The 21,549-nt window shown below is 37.8% G+C and overlaps 1 protein-coding gene across 1 annotated transcript; it reads left to right on the top strand.

Moving 5' to 3' along the window:
• The first annotated feature begins 1,707 nt into the window (after window positions 1-1,707).
• Window positions 1,708-16,232, top strand: GDAP1 (ganglioside induced differentiation associated protein 1). The gene is made up of 6 exons (XM_012663125.1): window positions 1,708-1,827; window positions 2,526-2,718; window positions 12,388-12,561; window positions 13,411-13,505; window positions 14,747-14,861; window positions 15,850-16,232. The coding sequence occupies exons 1-6, from the start codon at window positions 1,711-1,713 to the stop codon at window positions 16,230-16,232; spliced, it is 1,077 nt and encodes a 358-aa protein (XP_012518579.1). The 5' UTR covers window positions 1,708-1,710.
• Window positions 16,233-21,549: the final 5,317 nt, after the last annotated feature.

Below are 21,549 nucleotides of genomic sequence, written 5' to 3'. Positions count from 1 at the left end.
GTAAGTTAAGGAAAAAGAGACTGTATAGTATATATGGGAATCTGGAGTTGGAGAATTCAAAATGAATTTCTTCTGAAGAGGGATAAGAGAGGAGGATTCTATAGGTTGTTGTAAAAAATTTGAGGCACCAAGGAGAAGATGAAATGTAATATAATATCCTGTTAATATCAGTGGAGGGGCTTTTACACATATGTTTTTAACAATGGCTACATTCCAGGCCATGTCCTATATGCTTTATATACATCCTGTCATTGAATTCCTACAGCAGTCTGGGTCGGCATATATCCTTACACATTCATATTTTACACATGATGAAGTGAAAGCTTAAGAGAGGTCAAGTTAGGGGTAGAGCTAGAATTTAAACCCTACTCTGTCTCATTCAAAGGTTTACTCTTTCCCCTTCTACTCTTAAGAGTGAAGTGATAGAGCACATTTGGCGAGGGGTTCACTTTTGCTGTAGCATTTGAATTAACTGAAGGATATAAAAAGATATAAAATCTTTAAAAATTATAAAAGAATTATAAAGAACAAGAGATGAAGTGCTGCAAAGGGGAGGAAGGACCTCAGGAAGTTCCATCTCTTCCCGGGGGCCCTTTTCTGACCTGGGTTGGCTGCCTGCCCCTCTTTCTTATGGTACCCCGTGTTCACCCTAAGACAGTTCTCATCTTTATTGTGGTTGTCTATTTACTTTCTCATCTCTGCCACCAGACTTGGATCTCTGGTGGCAGGTATCAGGTCTTACATGTCTTTGTATTCTCAGGACCCAGCACAATGTATGGAACATTGTGAGTGCTCCATAAATATTTGTTGAATAAATTATACAGGCACTTATTTCATGGTCCTATTTATATGTATTTACTGAAAGAGAAATTTTTGTCAATTTACTATGATGCCAAATTTTAAGAAATGTACATTAATAACTAGACTCGTATAAGATTATGATCCTGACCATGGCTATAATGTTTGTAAGGCAACTGAACCTGGGAATAATATTGAGTGCCTACATCATGCCTGCTGTTTTGAATGTTTAACATTTTATTACGTATTCAAGTTTCACATAAACTTTATGAGGGAAATAAAATTGTTATTTCCACTCCAAAAAGGGAGAAAATAGAAAACCAGGGCATGAACCCAGGTAATACTGCTCTAAAATTTTTGTGTTTAACAACTAGGCTATTTTATGGCGCCGTCGCTTATTAGTTTATGAATTTTTTTTTTTTTTTGCATGACTCCATAGTAGCATCTTCTAATGAAAACTCACAGATCCTTTTCCTGTTGCTTTGTCTGTTGACCGGAACTTCCTTTCCGCCAAAGGAATAGACTCTCCAAGAGGAACCCTAAGTATCTTGGGAAATTGTTGCTTTTATCCCCGAGCAACCTCCAAACCTATGAGAAATTGGCTGTCACCATTTTTCCTTACTCACCTTAATAACCAGGGACGCGCGTTTTAGATTTTTCCCCTAAAACAAAGTTCAATTGCATCTCCCAGGTGACCCCGCGCTCCAGGGGCTTTCCGGCGCGCAGACTCGCGCGCCTTCGCCCACTCGGCCGCGCAGCTCTCTCGCCGCCGGAACTACACTTCCCAGCGGCCTGTTCGTCTTCCCGGCCCGGGAGGCTTCGAGGAAAACCTAAAGACGCTTTGCGGGTCACTGTGGGTGGGAGAAGCACAGGGCGGACGGGCGAGGCCGTCCTGCACTCACGCACCCAGAAATGGCTCGGAGGCAGGACGAGCCGAGAGGGGGCGCGCCCTTGATGGCTGAAGGCAAGCCCGAAGCGGAGGTTAAGCTCATTCTGTACCACTGGACGCATTCTTTCAGCTCTCAAAAGGTAAAGGCCTCGGCTGCTGAGGACGGCGCGGATCGGGTTTCAGCACCGGGACAGCTCCCTCCGGGTCCCGCCCGGGACGCCCGCCAACCGAGAGACCAGCTCCCGAGTCCTAACTCGAGCGGGCGCTCCCTGGGGGCAGGAAGGCTCCTTGGTGGGGAGCGGGGGGAATCAGCGTGAGATGGAAGGCTGTGACTCAGGAACTGCCACTCATGAAATGCGACCGAAAAAGCATCACTTTCAGTATTCGGCCTGGAGGCCTTGCCCTCTGGGCCTTGAGGAGTGAGGCAGAAGAAAGCGCCTTCGTTTCCCCGCATAATCTACAGTCACTTCTTTTACTCTTTTTCGGATTCGCTCTTCTTCAACAAGGCCTAACATACTTATGTTTCAGGTTCTTGTCTGGGGAGGACGCATGATTAGGTTTAGGATACAAAGATGAGGTGATGAGGTGGGTGACTATGGTGACTGTAATGAATATAGCCAGAATCATTTTCATGAACTTATTTTGTTTTCTTCTCTAACTTGTAAGAATGAAACGCGAGAATATATCTCACTTGTTAATTCCGGGAATAGGAATCATTAGAAGGGCCGTTGATAATGTTAATAATCAGGGAAGACCAGAAAGGCTGCTCAGCGTATCCAGGGAAGTTATTTAATTGAAAGCTTACCTGTGCTGTAGTAACCGGTGTGAACTCTTCCAGGTGCGCTTGGTAATTGCTGAAAAGGCATTGAAGTGCGAGGAACATGATGTAAGTCTGCCCCTGAGTGAACACAATGAGCCTTGGTTTATGCGTTTGAACTCAACTGGAGAAGTGCCTGTCCTTATCCACGGGGAAAACATAATTTGTGAGGCCACTCAGATCATTGATTATCTTGAACAGACTTTCCTGGATGGTAATGTTAAGGCTATTTGCGATTTTTTGGATTTACTTTAAACACAAATATGTGTTCCCTTTCTCTATCACTCTCACACTCTCTCTCACTTCCCCTCCCCTCTCTCTCTTTCTTTCTCTCTCTCGTTTCGTGATGGTGACTTAGTGATTAAATACCTTTTCCATTTCCATAAGCACACAAGTATAAAATAGGTCAATAACAAATTTTGTATGAGCCAGCATAACTCTGTTTAAAAGAATGTCATGTAAAGTATAAGCATTAATGTTGAAACTTTCCCTTTAAATTCACTTGCAAAAACCCTGCAAGTGTGTGGTTTGTTTTGGTGATTTATTAGCCTTAAAATTCATAATATTAATTCTAAATGTACACCATGACAATCAATTTCATCTAATCTACCAAATGGTTCCATCTTAGCAACAATAAGAAGAAAAAATAGGAATAAATTGTAGACACGGGAGAAGAGAAGGTTAGTGTACTTTGTGTTCTTTGCCCCAGTTACTTATGAATAGTTTGAATTGTATATGTTTACTAAGAAATTATAAGGCTTAAATTTGTATAGTTCTTTTAAGTAATAATTTATGGACAGCTTGTTATGTGCCAGACATTTTATAATTTCTATTTAGGCTTCAAAAGAACTGAGATAGGCATTGTAGTTATTCCCATCTTGTATGTGAGGAAAGAGAAACAGAGGGTTGCTCAAAGTAATATAACTATTTTATCGCAACCTTTCATCTCCAAAACCTTCATACTACACAACATGACTCCCATGGTCTTTGCCACTTACATATTGTCTTGTTTGTTACTGGTAACAATTCTTTGAGGTGAACTGTAGCTTCAGTGATTTGCCCAAGATTACACAGCTGATCAGCAGCAGAGCTGAAAGCAGAACACCGGGCTCCAAGGTTTTAGCTAAGTGCTCTTCTAAAAAGAACCTGCGTGAGATCCAGTTACTTTTCATCTGCCACCAGTTATGTTCATGTTTATTGGGTAGAATGAAACCAGAATGTAGCCCCAAATTATAGGAAGCTGAGAAGGGAAATTCTAGGACCAAAAAATGTCTAAGGTACCTACAAGGAAAATGGGTATGAGACCTAAATTGGGTGACCGGGGGGAAGCCCAGGGAATTAGATTAACAATAGGTTACTCCTATTCTTAATCCCAGTGTTAGCTGCCTAGGACTGTGATTGGGGATTTTGATTAATGGTAGCCTTGGTCAAAACCAGAGTTTGATGAACTACTTTCTCTTCACCATTACTTGCTATCCCTTATAAGTTTATATGGTGGAGACTATACCAAAAATGGTGACTAATTGATTTAAAACAATTTTTCTCAATCTTGAGCTTTTTGGAAATGGATAAGTCTGTTAATAGTAATTTATATGTTTTGGGAGAAGTGATTGTAAGTAATAATGTGAACAAAACATAATAATTGTGTAAGAATTCTATTTGAAATGATCAAAACTTTAAAAAGGTATGATAAATGGAAAATCATTTAAATCTTTGGTAGCATTGTTGAAGTACAGCTTCTCCTATCACCATTTCCCTTCCCTTCCTTTTCCACCTCCTCCTCCTTTTCACCTTATGCTGTTTTTCCTCTAAGACATCCAGTGATATAAAATATGATTCTTTATAACATAGTAATGTTACTGATATTAGGGTTTTAAAAATTTGTTTTAAGCTTCCATTTTGCTTTTACTATATAATAATCACAAAATTCAAATACATTGCATCCTTCTAAGTTATGTTTAAATAACCAAATAAGTTGTTCTTTTGATTACTATTTATTTAATTAGAGGTGAAGGCACTGCAGACTAAATGATAGGATGGAAATATGAAAACTACAGACTTTAATTCTGATTGAGCTTTTATAATAAGTAAGCAATCGAGAGTCCTAGCTTTTAGTCTGATGATGCCACGAACTTGCTGAATATCTTTGGTTACTAGATTTCTCTGTTTGCCTTTTGGATTAGGTGAGGCAATTTTATTAGTTGCAGAGATAAAAGAAGTCCAAACAACTCTTATTTCAGGAGATTAGTCATTGAATGGGAAAAGATTAACAAAAGATTAAGAATAAGGATCCTAAAACTTATGATACATATGAAGACAGCAAGAGAATAATAATTATATAAATCAAGGCTAGTTCAGTCTGTAAGTCAAGATGAAGTTTATCTCAGAGAATTGAAATAAAAAAGTTATCATATTTATAATTAAGATACTTTATTTTAATCTTTAAGAACTCATAGGGGAATAGGGAAAGAGCCAGACAAGAAGTAGACAATTGTCATCTCAGTGTCAGAGACAGGGAAGGTGAATTCAACCAATCCTTGCTATTTAATGTTCCATCCACCAGCAGCACTGCCATCACCTGGGAGTTTGTTAGAAATGCAGTCTTAGACCTCGCTGCAGATCTATTGAGTTAGAATCCTTATTTTAACAAAAGCCCCAGGTGATTCATATGTACATTAAAGTTTGAGAATACTGCTATAAATACGTCTTTAAGCTTTAAGCATTACTATAAATTACTGATTTTAAATCTGGCGAAATTCTAGAATAGATTGTCAAAAGTTTTTTTAAATATGTATTTTAAATTTTTGAATAGCTCAGTAAAAGGAACCGGCTTAAGTTTTATATTACTGGAGAATGTCATTAACATTTTTTTTTAAAATGTGCTTTATGTGCCAGGCATGGTTCTAGATATAGTTTATCTTGATTTAAGTAGAGCATTTGAAATTACTTCACTTAACATACCTTGTAGAATAAAGGAGCAAATATGGCTAGATGATAGGAATGCACATGTGCAGATGAATAAGCTACCATATTGAAGAATATTCATTTACAGATCTTATACCAGGTTGCCCCTCCAGGTATAGACTCTTGCTTTACTTATAATAATTTTTATCATACTTTATTTTAAATATTTGAATCAACTTGTACAGCACTGCAAGTATCATGAGGTCAGAGACAGTGTCTATCTTATTCAAAACTGTATCCCCAATGCCTTGTACAGTGAATGGTCCTTAATAAGTACTTAATAAATAATTAAAATGGTTAAAATGAATGAATTATTGAAGTAGATGTCAGCTGGACAGGGATCTCTTGTAGGCTTCTGTTCTTCTTGTAGGCTTCTGTTCTCTGACTTGAGCCTAACTATCGTATAAATGACTTGAATAGAGACATAAAAGAAATACTGTTAGATTTGTGAATGACAGAAAAACTGGGATAGTTAAGATGATGACTAGCTTATAAAATGTTTCTCATGGAACAATAATAAAATGGAAAAATAATGAAGATAAAGTTCAATAAGGCTAAATGCAATATGGGAATTTTGTTTTTAAAAATCAGCTGCATTAAGGAAGGATGGGGGTCAATAGTACATTGCCAATTATAAAACAAAAGGCTAGTGTGATGTCAGGTTGTTTGAAAATTATAGGTTCTATCTAGATCATGGTGAGTAGTAACCCTCTGCATTCTGAGCTGGTTGGAACATTTGGCATGTTGTGCCATTGTGGATGGAACTTTGAGGAATGTTGGCAAGTTAGAATGATAAGTGGATGGATTTCATGAGGTGTATAGTTGCCCATGGTCATGATAGGAGACTTTAATTAATTAAGTGTAGCCATTTGTCTAAAGAACAGAATGTAGTGAACTGGTATCTGTTATCTACCCCCATTGTTCTATCAGCTGGGGATTACACTGAAAATGATGGCTCACTGACCTGGAAACATTTCTTAACTTTCCCAAAGCTTTTTATATATCAGTATTTACATATTTACATCGTTATACTTTTGGGATAATCCATTAAATAATTGGTAGTTTTGGGGGAGAAATTTGATAGCCAAGGGAATCCTTTTCAAGTCTTAGCCTGAAATAGTGAATATTTAAGTTGAATAATGGCTATGTTTGATCTTTTTTTTGGAAAGCACTTGTGTGGAAGAATGATGTAGACATGAGTGATAATCCTCAGGGCAAAATATGGGTCAAAGCAGGAATTTAAAAGTACTCAGCTACCCAAGTAAGAGCTGGCCATGAGCTATTTCTTTGTTCAGTCTTCCAGTAAACCATTTATATTGGGTATTGATTAGGTCCTGGGATACTTCAAAGATATTCAAAGATCCCAAATCATTAGAAGCTTGCTAATTTACAAAGATAATTTCTTTCTATAAATTTGATAATAATTCCAAACTTGTCCTTAATGTATGCATATGCTGTTATTACTATTCAGTTTTATAAACCCTTTTTTATATATATGATAATTTTTTCAATCTGGGCATGTAATGAAGAATAGTTATATTACAGCAAGCAATTGATTAGGCTAGATAAGGTATGATAGTAAGCAAACTAGGCAAACTAAGGAACAGTGGATGTGACAACGTGAATATACACACTAATGTGGATTTTAAAATTTAGCTATTTCTTCTTTTTTTTTTCCCCCTTTTGAAAAAGGAGCTTGACTATTCTGGTTGTCTGGGAGGGGAGCTATATTCTTACATTTTAAATGCCAAACAATTTAGCTATTTCTTGTACTATTCATAATCTCTTTCAATAAATTTTAATTTGATTACTAGATAATCAAAAATATGGTATGAAATAACTATAAAATAGTAGAACGTATATTTATTACTACCAAATAACTCGGTGGTAACCTGCAATCAAGGATGGCATATGGAGAATAATGAATTTTGATAATTTAATACATAATAGTTCTCTAAAAATCATGTCCAGGTCTTATGTCTGTATATATCATTTAAAGTATTTTTAGGAAATAGAATTTGGTTTGGAAATAAGTTATTCTGGTATAATATTAAAGTCACATATAAGTCTGATTAGGAAATAGAAATTTATTTTATAGATACAATTTTATCAATATATATTGAAATTCAAAAATATCATTTTAAAAAGAACATTAATTCTGAAGTCACTATTACACTAAAAATAGTTATGTATTTAAGGAATTGCCAATTAGTGTTAAGATTTATAGAATAACTTTATGTTCATCAGTAGAATGCTCTTGTATGTAGTTGAATAATTTTATATGCCTTTTAGCACAACTACTGAAATTTCAAATTAGCATAAAGTGTGGAGAAAATATACCATATGGTATATGGTAAGGAAAAGAAAATGAGCCTTTAAAACTAATGATTGTGTCAATAGAAGTTGCTTTGGCCAGGCGCGGTGGCTCATGCCTGTAATTCTAGCATTCTGGGAGGCCAAGGCAGGAGGATCGCTTGGGCCCAAGAGTTTGAGGTTGCAGTGAGCTATGATGATGCCATTGCACTCTACCCAGGGCAACAGAGGGAGACTGTCTCAAAAAAAGAAAAAAGTTGCTTTAAAAAGTAACATTTAAAAAATTCTTTGTGATTTGTCCACTTTCAGCAGGTAAGTGGGGATATTAAAATGCAGAGGCCCTAGTTCTATATCATGTGTATCCAACAACTGGAACAAACTGTCTATAAAGGAGTTTTTGCCTCCCTCATTGCCAATGTTTCTGTTAAAAGTCTTAAATATAATACCAATTAGAAGTAGCCATTTATTGTATAATGTATAACATTTATTGAAAATAATGCACAAATTTGTGTCTGAAAATCCTGAATGCATATAGTGAACTTATATATTATAATTTGATACCATGCTTTTTAACCCCCTCATCTGTATTTAGATTTGATCTTTCTAGTTCCAAAGTTATGATAGCTTTGAATTGTAGTCAGTGTGTAACCATATCTTTTGCTTCAGGTCATAATTGTTTACTTTTATTATTTATTTTTTTAGTAGACTAGTGTGTAACTAGTTGAAGGGTACCATATTGTTTAGCTTCATTGTGCATATTGTCTCATCTGCTAATTGCCATCACTATGCAATCTAAGTAAAATAAATAGCAAAGGGCTAGAGTGAGCAATGAAGTCTAATCTGTTTTCATTGAGCTAATAAGGGAGACTTGAAAGTTGTTCAAATAGACCTGGGGGAGTCTTTTTTGAAAACAAGACATAATAATACCTCCCTTATCTGCCATCACTAGGAAATATGAGAAACCAGAGTAGTGAATTTAGTATAATAATGGAAGCTTACGCCTTTGAGACCCTAATTTTTTTTTTTAATTTTTTGCTCTTGGAGAAACCAAATGTAATTTTTTTAAATGGCTTAGAGCTATCGTTATTTCACTCAGCAGTACAGGGACTTGAGATTGTATGGGGCCATTTGTCTCCATTAATTGCTGCAGAATGCTTTTATTGTTTCTGATTTTTTTTTTTTTTTTTTTGCTTATTTTGGTTTCACTTGCAATTGTTTATCACATCTTTCTGCATTATGTCTATCTGCCTGTTTCTAATTTGCTTCCTAAATTTATATGTAATACAAGACCTGCTTTGTCCCCTACTCAGTTCCTCTAGGAAGTCAAGTCTTGTGCCAAATTATTTATTTTTATTTATTCTTCTATTAATAGCTTAGTCACTAAGCCTGGCATCCACTATTGTAATTCCATTCTCCAATGCTGGGACTTCCTCTCATTGCCTGTGTTTTAAATTCTGTGATTCCCTGTCCCTCCCTTGCATACCTTACATTGCTTCCCCACCCCTGATGGAGGTAGATTTAGATTACTGAGAAAAGATTCTTTTTTTTAGTGTTATGGTAAAGATACTGTATGGTAGGACTAGAAAATAAAATAGAATGGGATTGAGTGGGAAGATTTCATGTATAATTCAAAGGAAATTCCCAATTGTCTTTTGAAAAACACTGTTTCCAGAGGCAATGGACACTGTGTGCTCTGATGTGAGGAGGAAGGTGGCAGCACAGTGCCCATGTGACACTGGACAGTGTATCTTTGACATGTGCAAGGAGAGAAAGTAGGACAGGAAGAGAACCTGGGTTCAGTGGGTGTCTTATGCTCTAGTTGATAAAGTACTTCAGGAAATAGTTAGATAGTAATGGCACACTGAATAGGAGAAAATTATTTTCATGAATTTAAGTATTTGTCCTCCTTTGAAGAATTCAGGCTTGGCCAGATGGAACTTCTCCAGAAAGCAGTTAGACCTTGTTTTCTTGCTCTCATGGTCTTCTGGCGAAAAGCCCCAGAGCCTGGCACCAGACAGCAGCCAGATCCAGTAGCCATAAATTTGACCATTTGGAAAGCATTTGAAAATGTACCAGTTATGGTTATTAACCTGAGGTTCTTGAAGCCCTAAAACAGTGGTTCTTGAAATTTTTGGTTTCAGGACACCTTTGTGTTAGAAATTATTGAGGATGCCCAAGAACTTTTGTTTATGTGGGTCATAGGTATCAATATTTACCATTTAGAAATTAAAACTGAGAAAAACTTAGAACATCAGAATACTCAAGCACAAATCTCATTAGTTGTCAGAGTGATGGAGTCATCACATTTCCTGTAGCCTCTGGAAAATTCAGCTGTACACTTGAGACAGAATAAGACTGAAAAAACAATTAACATCTCAATATTCCTGTAAAAATAGCTTTCACTTTGTGGATCCTCTAAAAGTGTCTCAGGGAAGCCCAGGGACCACACTTTGAGAACTGTTGCCCTTTGGTGTTTATGAATAGAATTCAGGAGATTTGAGATCTTTGATGGGGAGTAATTACATCTTTATTTTCACTAATTTCTAACTGAAATTTATCATTTCCTTCCATTACCAATGTAGGCATAATCCATAGCAATATCAGGAGCGACTGTGACTTTGTTACCAACAGAGATCACAGATACGTTCATAACATATTAAGTTATTATAGATATCTTAGTACTTTGAAATTATGGTAGTTATTAGACCTACTAGATCTTGATGATGTGTTAATAAAGATGCATGCATATCATTATTTTATAATTTAAAATTATTTTGATAAATATATTTTAATATCAATTTCCTTTGTAACACTGTGTCTTACGTTTTATGCATTTAGGAACTTTGCAATTTTGAGAACAGGTCAGTGACACGTGAAAGGTTAAGATCTCCTTAGAATTTCAAGGTTTCCAGTCTATTGTCCTCATGGAAATGTCTACCGTGCATTGGTTGGGGGCCTGGTGATATATTGAGGTTCTGAAAAGTGGATCTGAGGTGCTGTTACATCTGTGTTGTTTAGAGGCTGCCTTCCACATGCATAGGTGACTTACCTGCCTCCTTTCCACATGGGAACAGCAATTAAGTGTGTTTTAGTTGAGTAAATTCTGTTGGGGAGCAGTATGTAGCCAATGCTTCATTCTTGGTTATTCTAATGCAGCCTTCAGAATTGGACTCTTGTTCAGGGAATTAGACATTTGCCCACTGGTTTGAGAAGTAATCCATCTTCTTTATTCTTAGGGAGTCAGAAATAGCTTGCTGGCTTAAAAGCTTCTTTTGCTTGGTCTGGCATTATGAGATCTTGCCTGAAATGTCCTGTTGATGGCAGGCATCTCTGGATTGTCAACACTTAAGATCAAGAGATGCTCAAAAGGATTCTAAATTAAATGACTCAAACTAAGAGATAAATGAATAAACAAAGTTAAGGCTGTTCTATTCACTAGTTGCAATAAGCTAGTTGGCATTTTTCAGGGGCAGTTTGAGAGCCAGAGGTAGGAAATGAACCTGAAGGAACATAGCCCTGACCTTTGGGTTGCATCCTTCACTTTTATTGTTTTTGGATGGTCTCTGAAATGTAAACCCTTTGAAGCTGGTATGATGGTGTAATAAAACAGAGCATTACAGTAGGAATTGGATGCCTTTAGTTCTTGTTCTGCCTCTAATTATCTGTGGGATCTTGGGAGAACTTGTCAGCCTCTATATCTCAGTGTACTCATTAACTACTGCAGTGCTTCTCCAGCTCAAGTATTCCATAATAACTAGAAATTTGAGAATATATTCATTAGTTATAATTTATTAAATGCCTACTGTTTGTCAAACATTATATTAGGCACTGCGGTTTAACAGAGAGCAAGATATGGTCCCTGCCCTCAAGGACTCTACAGTCTGGATTTTTAATTAGCAAGTGAGGATTTATGTAGAATCCACTTTCCAGAGATAACTTTTTAGAAATTCCTGGGGAAAGTGCAACTGTGATATTTGAGAAAAGGCCCTTTCCATTCTATACAGATTGTCATTTCACATTCACCTGGTATCAGCAAGGTTACTCTTGGTGGTGGTTGGCACCTAGAAAGGAATGGTCCGTGATTATCTTCCCATGATAAGTCTTTACTCACTTAACCAACCTTTATTGAGGGCTTAAAGTGTGTGAGGAACTGTGCTAGAACCTGGATCCTAGGTTCCTTTCCCTAAAGACATTCATGGGGCAAAAAGATACAAACAATGAATTCCAGTGTGGTAGGACTATAGAGTATGCACAATGTGCTGTGGGTACATAGAGGAAGGCATGCCTGAGCCAGTCAATGTTGGCAGTTGGAGGAGGTCAGGGAATGCTTCATGAAAGAAGTGGCTTAAATAACTGGACCTTGAGGGTTGAGTAGCAGTTTGCAAGGTGGAGAGGTGAGAGAATACCAGTGTGATCATGGTTTGGGATCTGGTCTGGTACATCAGGCCATTTCAAATTTTGAATGTCTGGGCTGGGGAGGCATCATCTTGTGAATGTGCTGATATGTTGGAAATGTTAATCATGAGGGCTTAAGGTTTTTGATTTTACTCTTGGATGTGACAAATCATTTGTAACTTTTTCTTCAATATTTGTTTGTGTATTTTAGAAAGAACACCCAGGTTAATGCCCGATAAAGGAAGCATGTATTACCCACGGGTACAACATTACCGAGAGCTGCTTGACTCCTTGCCAATGGATGCCTATACTCATGGCTGCATTTTACATCCTGAGCTAACTGTGGACTCCATGATCCCAGCTTATGCGACCACAAGGATCCGCAGTATGTAAAAGTCTTAAAGACCTGGAATTTTGTCTGAAGTTTCTTTTTATTCATTTTTGAGACCTGGTGTGTGTCATGGTCATTGAGAGAAGATTGGGATAGGGTTGTCAGGTTTGCATGTTATGGATCAATCCATGAACCAGTCAGATAAATTTGTGTGTTCGCTGCTCACCTAGACATTTATTGTCTATAGGACCTGGTTTGTCAGTTCTTGGCTTTGAGGGCCAAGCTAGGGTAAAACTCAGAAGAGTGGCTTATTGAAAACTAAAGAACATAACAAGTCATCATGAACATAAGAACTGGAAATCTGAAAAGATGGAATCTGCCTGGGATGATGGCCAACTGAGTTCACATTTCTGGTCCTTTATTGTTGTTTCATTGTGTGAGGGAGCTGGCCCAGACGGTGTCCTTCCTCCTCACCCCTCCCTTTTTCTCCTCTCTCTTCTCTTCTCTGCCTCCCTCTTGTCCTGCTCTTCCCCATCCTCCTTCTCTGCATTAATATTCATTATACGATTTGAAACAAGTGTTTCGACTGCAACTCTATCACCTACAGGCAATTTCTTTTAAAAACTAAGGCTTTTTCCTTCCTTTCATATGAGAGTTCATTATAGAAAACTCGAAAGCCCTCATAGAGCTTCTCATTCATTCCTCACTCTGCACAGCAAATTCTCTTACAGTTCCCTTTGAACTATAAGATGAGGAAACTGAGGCATAGACAGGCTAAGTCCTAGGCAGAGGCAGGGCATGAGCCCCAGAGCTCATGCTTGTATCATCGAGGTTCCCCAGTTTTACTTTCTGGTGTAGAAGGGAGAAAATAATTTTCTATTTCAAAAATGTTTTCATCATCAGGCCAAATTGGTAACACAGAGTCTGAACTGAAGAAACTTGCTGAAGAGAACCCGGATTTACAAGAGGCATACATCGCAAAACAGAAGCGACTTAAAGTAAGTGGCCCGGTGTCCTTAGCTGACACACAATGCACATGCTAAGTGTTCTCCTTTTTGTAAAGTACCACTATTCAGAGAAGATCTTCTGTTGGATATTGCAGGTCACCAGCACACATTAACCTTTGGCTTCTGTTCTGCTCTTAGAGGGAATTTTCTTTATTAGATTTGATATTCAAACTTGGTGACAAGTGCTTAAAAAGCAGATATTGAGCATGCTGCTTACCAGAGAAAGTTATAAAATGTAATAGCAAGTAATACAATATTCTAGGAATCTGTCATTGCAGGTATTCCACCACTTTCAGGCCTTGCTAGACCTAGTCAGCCCCCCCACGTGTGGCACTGACTTGCTGTGCCCCCTGAAGAGCACCAGTTATGGTCATCCTTTCTTTGTTGATCCTTCCACAGGGCCCAACAACACATGCAAGCTTCTCCTATGTTAAAAATGTAGCAAACAGGCTGGGAGCAGTGGCTCACGCCTGTAATCCTAGCACTCTGGGAGGCCAAGGTGGGAGGATCGCTTGAGGTCAGGAGTTTGAGACCAGCCTGAGCAAGAGCGAGACCCCATCTCTACCAAAAATAGAAAAAATTAGCCAGTTGTGATGGTGTGCACCTATAGTCCTAGCTACTCTGGAGGGTGAGTTAGGAGGATCACTTGGGCCCAGGAGTTTGAGGTTACAGTGGGCTATGATGACACCACTGCACTGTACTGGGGTGGGGCGACAGAGCAAGACTCTGCCTCAGAAAAAAAAGATATAGCAAACACTAATACTCCCAACACTCCCCCAACTTCTTGTCTTCCATTATTCTACCTTAGCTAAGCAAACTCCTGGAAGAAACGCCTGCACACACAGTCACTATCCTGGCTGTCCACTTGCTCTTTAACTCACTGCGCTCAGACTCCTTCCTCACCCCCGACCTTTCAGTTATTCACTTTGGGCTGCTGAACATCCATTCTTAAGTTGGGCATGACGGATGGCCCTTCGTGTTCCTCCCACTCTTTGTCCTGTCTGGTCATCTGGCTCACAGAGGCTGCCAGCGAGGAGTGTGTCTGCTCCTGGGGAATTTCCACAGCTGGGCTGTTTCCCCCCAACTTTGCTCTTGCTTTAACAAAGTTATTCTGTTTCTTCCCATTGTCTGAAATAGCCTCCAACTCTATATCTACTTTGCTGTATCTAGATTTTTTTTTTTTTACAGACATAAATAACCTATTTAGGGTTTTTTTTTTTTTTGGTCATTAGTCAAAGCTGCTTGATCATGACAATGTCAAATATTTGAAGAAAATTCTCGATGAATTGGAGAAAGTCTTGGATCAGGTTGAAACTGAATTGCAAAGAAGAAATGAAGAAACCCCAGGTAGGTTCTCATTTGTATTCCTTTTTTCTTTTCAACACCAGTATTTATGGGAACATTCTTAGATCTCACCAAAAACCTTCTGTAATCCGCTTTTCATTGTTGTTATTCATGGGCAGTTTTAATGATGATAGCAACAATGATATTGAACTCAGAAAAACCCAAGTGTCTAATTGTAACTCAGTCTGCATCTATGTGGTATATGACTGGTGGTGGAGTTTTCTACACAATTTAAACTATGGTTGAGAGATTCTTACCTAACCTGTTTTACAAATTGTAATTATACTAGTTAGTTTGGTTTAATAATTTATATAGTTGCTTGAATGCTCCCTCAGAGTTTTTTCCTTAGGCAGGGAGACAACTTCCATTTTAGAGTCTAAAATGAGGCCCAGCATGTGTGCATCTGTAGTCTGGTTGGTGAGTGTCCAGGTATCGTACCTATGAACTAACGTCGGGATTAAGCCACTGCCCACGTGTATACATGCAGACCATCTGCACCAGTCTAACTGACAACAGAATTGCAGACCATGTTACCTAAAACTTGCTTCCCAAAACCTCTACTGCTTTAAGTAAGTAACTAAGAGCAGTAGCCACTAAGTAATATTCAGGCCCAACTTTATGGATTTTCCTAAAGCACACTTGTTTTTCTAGACCAGATGGAAGTATCTGTTAACTCTTGTCTCGGAGGTCCTCAACTCCTCAGAGTCCTTTACAAAATGATAGGCTTTGAGCTTCAAGTGGCTCCAGTTTCACATAGGGACCTGGGTGGCTGGAAGATGTCAAGCTAAATGTATCCTTTAGCTTGGGATACATTTTCATGCACTTTTTTTTTAAAGCATAAAATTACTTGCTGAGTGTGGTTATCAAGAAAATGTACCATGGGCTTCAGGGTACGTTTTGCTACACTCACACTTGCCTTTAAGGCTGAGGCCACTGAGACCAGTCTGTACAGTGCTTGCCCCTAATTCTCCATGTCCCTTTCTCTGATTAGAAGAGGGCCACCAACCTTGGCTCTGTGGAGAATCCTTCACCTTGGCAGATGTCTCACTCGCTGTCACGTTGCATCGACTGAAGTTCCTGGGGTTTGCGAGGAGAAACTGGGGAAATGGAAAGCGACCGAACTTGGAAACCTATTACGAGCGTGTCTTGAAGAGGAAAACATTTAACAAGGTTTTAGGACATGTCAACAATATATTAATCTCTGCAGTGCTGCCAACAGCATTCCGGGTGGCCAAGAAAAGGGCCCCAAAAGTTCTTGGCACCACCCTTGTGGTTGGTTTGCTTGCCGGAGTGGGGTATTTTGCTTTTATGCTTTTCAGAAAGAGACTTGGCAGCATGATATTAGCATTTAGACCCAGACCAACTTATTTCTAGTTTTGTTGGGATCTGGTTGTGGCAACTCCTCCAGCCATTCAGCTAGACCCTTGTCTACTCTTCCAGACCCAGTGAAGAATTATCCTGGGCAACTAGTAAAAAGCGTAATTTACTTTACTCTTTGGGTAGTTTATGTGGGCGGAGGAGGTTATGAAAATGTTTTTGTGGGCTGGTAACTGAGATTACTTATTTGCAGACCTGAACTAATCCACCCTTAACACGTGTGCAAGGTCAAGATAAATAAATGCCGACAGGTAGAGAACAGACCTTTGACTTGAAATGCCAGTTAAAGTTTTAAATTATTTTTTGGGAGAAGATTATTATTATGAGCAGAGAGTGATAACAACCTGTGATTGAGACTAAGTAGTTGGGTAGTTAGCAGTATTTTCTGCTGGAATTCAGAAGTCATCTTTGTTACACAACACAGGGCTTCAGACAGCAAGAGGGCACAGCATTGCTTCATCACACACTGCCAGCTTCAGGCAGAAATAAGGGAGGCAAAGGGAAAAGGGAGAAGGAAAAATGGAAGAATGAAGTCTGTAGAGGGTAGAGTAGCAGAAAGTAACCTTCAGATGCCTCCAGTGTCACTAATGGCTGCCTGTCCCCTTAGTAAACATCACATTTAACTGCTTGTGGCCACTCCCTGCACATACGCTCCTGCAATTAAGAACTCCTGGGAGGAGAGGACTAGGGAATCACTGGGACAAGTGGGCTGGAAAGAACTTCAGACTTTACACATATAGCACCTCATTTGACCTTGTAGTTAATTCTAAATGCTTATGAATCACACTCATTGCTTTAGTAAGATTAAGTGCTTGGGGATGGGATGCCCACTGGAACGAGTCTGCCTAGCATTTACCTGAAAGTCTTAAGTGATATTACGATGGTTTTTGACCATGCTACATGGTCCCCATTTTGATGATGCCTGTGAGATATCACTCCTGTGGACCATTGTACCCAGTCAGTGGGGGGCTTGGCCTCTACTGCCTTCTTTATGCACATACTTGGCATTTAGGAGAATGTCCCAGCTAATCACTAGCATGTCATGTGGTTGGGTAGTGGATATTTTGATGATCCGGGAGTACCAAATATGTTCATTCTTCATTTGGGGAGGTTGGTGCACTAACGCAAAAACTTGTCCAGGCCTTACATCTGTTTGTGATCATCAACAAAGCTTTGTTAAAGAGAAAGGTCTAGTCTTAGCCCTTGGCAATTAATTTAGGGGAGATGATGGATAGATAGTGAGGCCCACCTGTATTCATTCATGTACGTCTAGGCACTTTGGGGGGTAGCCCAGTTCATCTGGAAGGGGCGATCCCCATGTGTCCCATGAACAACCATGGAACTGCAACATATAGTTTATGCTCAGGAAAAGTCTTTCATGGTGACAGGAAGGCAGTTTCTCTGGAGCTGGCCATGAAGGCCTTGGGAACAGTTTCAGATGGGTAGCTTGTATAGATGTTGGGCTAAGGTTTCAGTGAACAATAAAAGCTTGCTTGGACTGTCTTAGATGGGCTGTCCAAGATAGCCAAAGAATATACTGACTTTTTCATTAGTAGGAAACAGTCATACCTGGGAAACAGTGAGTTTTTGATGGTAAAACAATTCTGTAATTCCATTTTGATTCTACAATTCCATTTAATGATACAGTTGTATTAGAAAATCTTGTTGAACTAGATGCGCCCTGATAATACAAAATTAGTAACACTTTTAGGGTAAACTCAATTCAACAATAATTGATAGACTGGCAGCTTTCATGATGTCTTAATTTTTCACATCAGTGTGTCATCTTATGGCATATCTGAATCTGTTTGTTGCTGGGACATTCCAATCTGTGTAGTCATAAAAGAGCCGTAGAATTGATTATTCAATAATTCATAGTGTTTTAAAATTCTTTTTTTTTTTTAAGGCTGGTCAAGTGAAGCAATGTGTTTTAAAATTGTTTATGTCACTCTGATAGACACAATTATTGAGACATGAAGAAATCAAAATTAGATTTTTATAAAAATCTACACAGGCTATTTGTGAAAAGGTTGTTAAGAATAAAGATTAGAAGCCTAGTATTAGGTTTTCCCTCATTTTATATTATTACTGAATCAGAGGGAATCTGCTAGAAAGTGTTCATCATTTTCTTATACAGGATCATTGGAAATATACTTATGTCAATATTAAAGGCGATACATGGTGACAATTTCACTTGTTTAATGGATACTTTTGAGTTCATGCTTTTAAAATGTTTTGTTTAGGGATATAGTGACCACTAGATGTCGCTGTTCATCCAGTAGTCTAAGATTGGGTGTTTTGGTTCAGAAGCCTTCAGAAATGTTTCAAGCAAAGATAAACATTAATGACCTTAGTTTCTGAAATGAGGGCATCTTCATCAGATTATTCATCTGTGAAAAAAAAAGCTTGTGGCAAAGGTAATTGATTTCTAATGCTTTGGGAGAGATAATAGTACCACTCAATGTCAAGCTAAAGCGTTGAACATGCGCTGTTAGCTAAAGAGGCACTTTTATGTATTTTCTTTTTCATGATCATTAGTGACTAGACAAAGTGCTTCTCAATTTCCAAAATTTGCATAAATATCACAGAAAAATGCCTGAGGTATTAAAGTTATGTTGCCTATTTATATGTCTTAACACACATAAATACTATTTTATTGTTATTGCAATTATATGCCTTTTGAATTGATTTTCCTTAATAGCAGATAGTTGTAAATTGCTTGCTCAAGTTTTTGTAATCATTGCTATTGACACCAGACTTGTAGATTTTTGGTGTTGTTGAATGTAATAGAGAGATAAAGATACTATTCTGCCTGTAAGATCAATAAAAGTAACTGGAAAATAAATATAAACCCTAAAACAAAGTACTCATTTTGTAATCTTTTTGGGAAAACATGTATTTTTTTTTTCATTTAAAATCAAAGCATCATTTGGTAATTAGAAAGGGTAAAATAAGCAGAAGTTAGATATTCAAGATATTTGGCTATGGAATGCCATGTTTTTCTTATAAAAATTACTCATGATTCATTCAAATATGTAAAACTTATAGTTAAAATGATTGGCAGCCTCAGTAATAACATATTGATCCTGGTTATTAAAGTAGCTCTTTTGTAGCCAGCTACCTGCCAGGTGAGAACATGAAAATGATAAGTACTAAGAGTATATATCTTTGAAAAATAGTTTTGTTATGTGTTTGCTGGGTTTCAAATATTACTCTTCTTATTGTATTTATGTATGTACATCTTTTTTATTTCAATTTTCCTAAAGATCCCAATATTTATGTATATTTTCGACATAGCTAATTCTCTTCCTTTTAGTGAGTATGGATTATGAGTATACAAATTACCATCCACATTTCTAGCCTTGGTTAGCTTAGCTGTTATTCGAATCATCAGATAGAAATTGAATACTATTTTTTTTGTACTGAACAAAGCAAATTCAATGGAAGTCTAATTGACTTTATTTTCCCTGAGTTTACAAACAAGAAGAAAAGGCAACAATACTGAATACTGTTGAAAAGTCAAGTGAATTTATAACTCTGTAGTCTGCTCACAAAATAAGAAAGCACCATGGTAAAGACATAAAAGTCAAATTAATGCAATAAATATATTAGTATTTAGGGATGACCATCATTGTTTATTGCAAACTATTGATTGGCCCATTTATTTTGTTATCTCTACTCTACCCATATCAGAATGTCTTGATTTTCTAATACTCCAGAACAGTTATGTTTTACTGTTTTATGTAGGGTAGTAGATTCCAAACTAACTAAGAAAGTGTAATTTCTAGTGTGAGGATAATTTTATTTTGATTCTGTATTACATTATGAGAATGAAGAGGGAAGAACAAATTCAGTTCATGGATTAGAAAGACAGTGCATGGGTGAAAGCAATATCCTTCATTGTTACATCTGAATTGAGGCTTGGAGTTTTGTGTTGGGAGGGAGGAAGGATTGACATGGGTGAGAAGGCAGTGGGGTAGAGCAGGTCTGTAGAGCTTGAGACAAAACATGCCTATGATGGGCCTTGATATACTTTTTGGCTCAAATAGGGTGGTGTATCTTATCCGTAGTACCTGTTCATAAAACTCCTTTGGGAAAGTTATAAGTTTTTTGTCTTCAGCCTCTTACTTTATTCTATTACTTATACATTGGCTCCTTGATTACCATGTGCTGTCATTAACTCCCTTAGTAGGAGAACCCAATAGCATGGATAAAAATATAATGGATGTTAATGAAATATAATGTAAAGGGTCAGGTTTCCATGCCAACAGCAGTATTCACATCCGTATATATCCATTCACATCCATATATCCATTCACATTCCAAATATGTAATTTTTTAGTCACATGATTAGCATTTATAACTTCTTGCATCATCAAATTAAGCTACTTTTTGAATTTAAGAATTTGATATTCAACAAAATTATCCATAAACATCAAATACACATCATAATAAAAACATAATGACATGTTTTCAGAGATTCCACATTCATTATGTCCAGTGCTCAAAAGAAAATAAAGGTTTGCATTAAGAAAATGATATGAACTAAAAATGCTTAGCCCTAAAAGCCGAAGTGGCTACATTGTAAAAAAGGCCATTGTAAAAATTCTTCTTACTGCTCCACTCATTCCCTTGCAATGTAATATTACAAATCCTTCCATCAAATAACATCTGCAGAGCAAGACTAAATGAGCCTTATCAGAGAGCAACTTATTAGACATATTAGACATCAGGTAGTGCGGAAAGTCATTAGAGATCTATTCCAGGCAGAGTAGAGGGCCTCATTAACACCTTGCTAACCCACCAGGCATGAGTGAGGACCATGTCCTAAGACGTACCAGTGTTTTTCAGTGTTGGCACTATGGATATTGTGGGCCAGATAATTCTTTTTTTTGTGGAACTCTCCCATGTGTTCAGCAGTATTCCTGGCCTCTACCCACTAGATGCCAGGAGTACCTCCCACCTCAGTTTTGACAATCCAAAATGTTTTGAGATATTGCCAAATGTCACCTGGGGAGAAAATCATCTCCAGTTGAAGACCACTGCTCTATACTCACCCTAACAAAGCCTAAAACCAAGTCCTGACAAGATCTGCAGGGGAGACATATTTTGAAGGTTGATTCCCGCCAAATTAGAGGTACTTGGGAACAGCTTGGGCTTCTGTGTAACCTTCATAACAAAGCATAAAACCAAACCCATACAATTTAAAAGTGAGTTGCCAGTGACCGGACTGCCTACTAGAACAAGAAACAACACTCTTCAGAGAGAAGATAACAGAGTCCAGGATCTCTATAAGGTATCACTAACAATGTCT

This window comes from Propithecus coquereli, unplaced genomic scaffold, assembly GCF_000956105.1.
Source record: "Propithecus coquereli isolate 6110/MARCELLA unplaced genomic scaffold, Pcoq_1.0 Scaffold8, whole genome shotgun sequence".
Classification (NCBI taxonomy): domain Eukaryota; kingdom Metazoa; phylum Chordata; class Mammalia; order Primates; family Indriidae; genus Propithecus; species Propithecus coquereli.
Note: the sequence above shows the minus strand (reverse complement) of the source record. Positions and strands in the feature narration are given on the sequence as shown.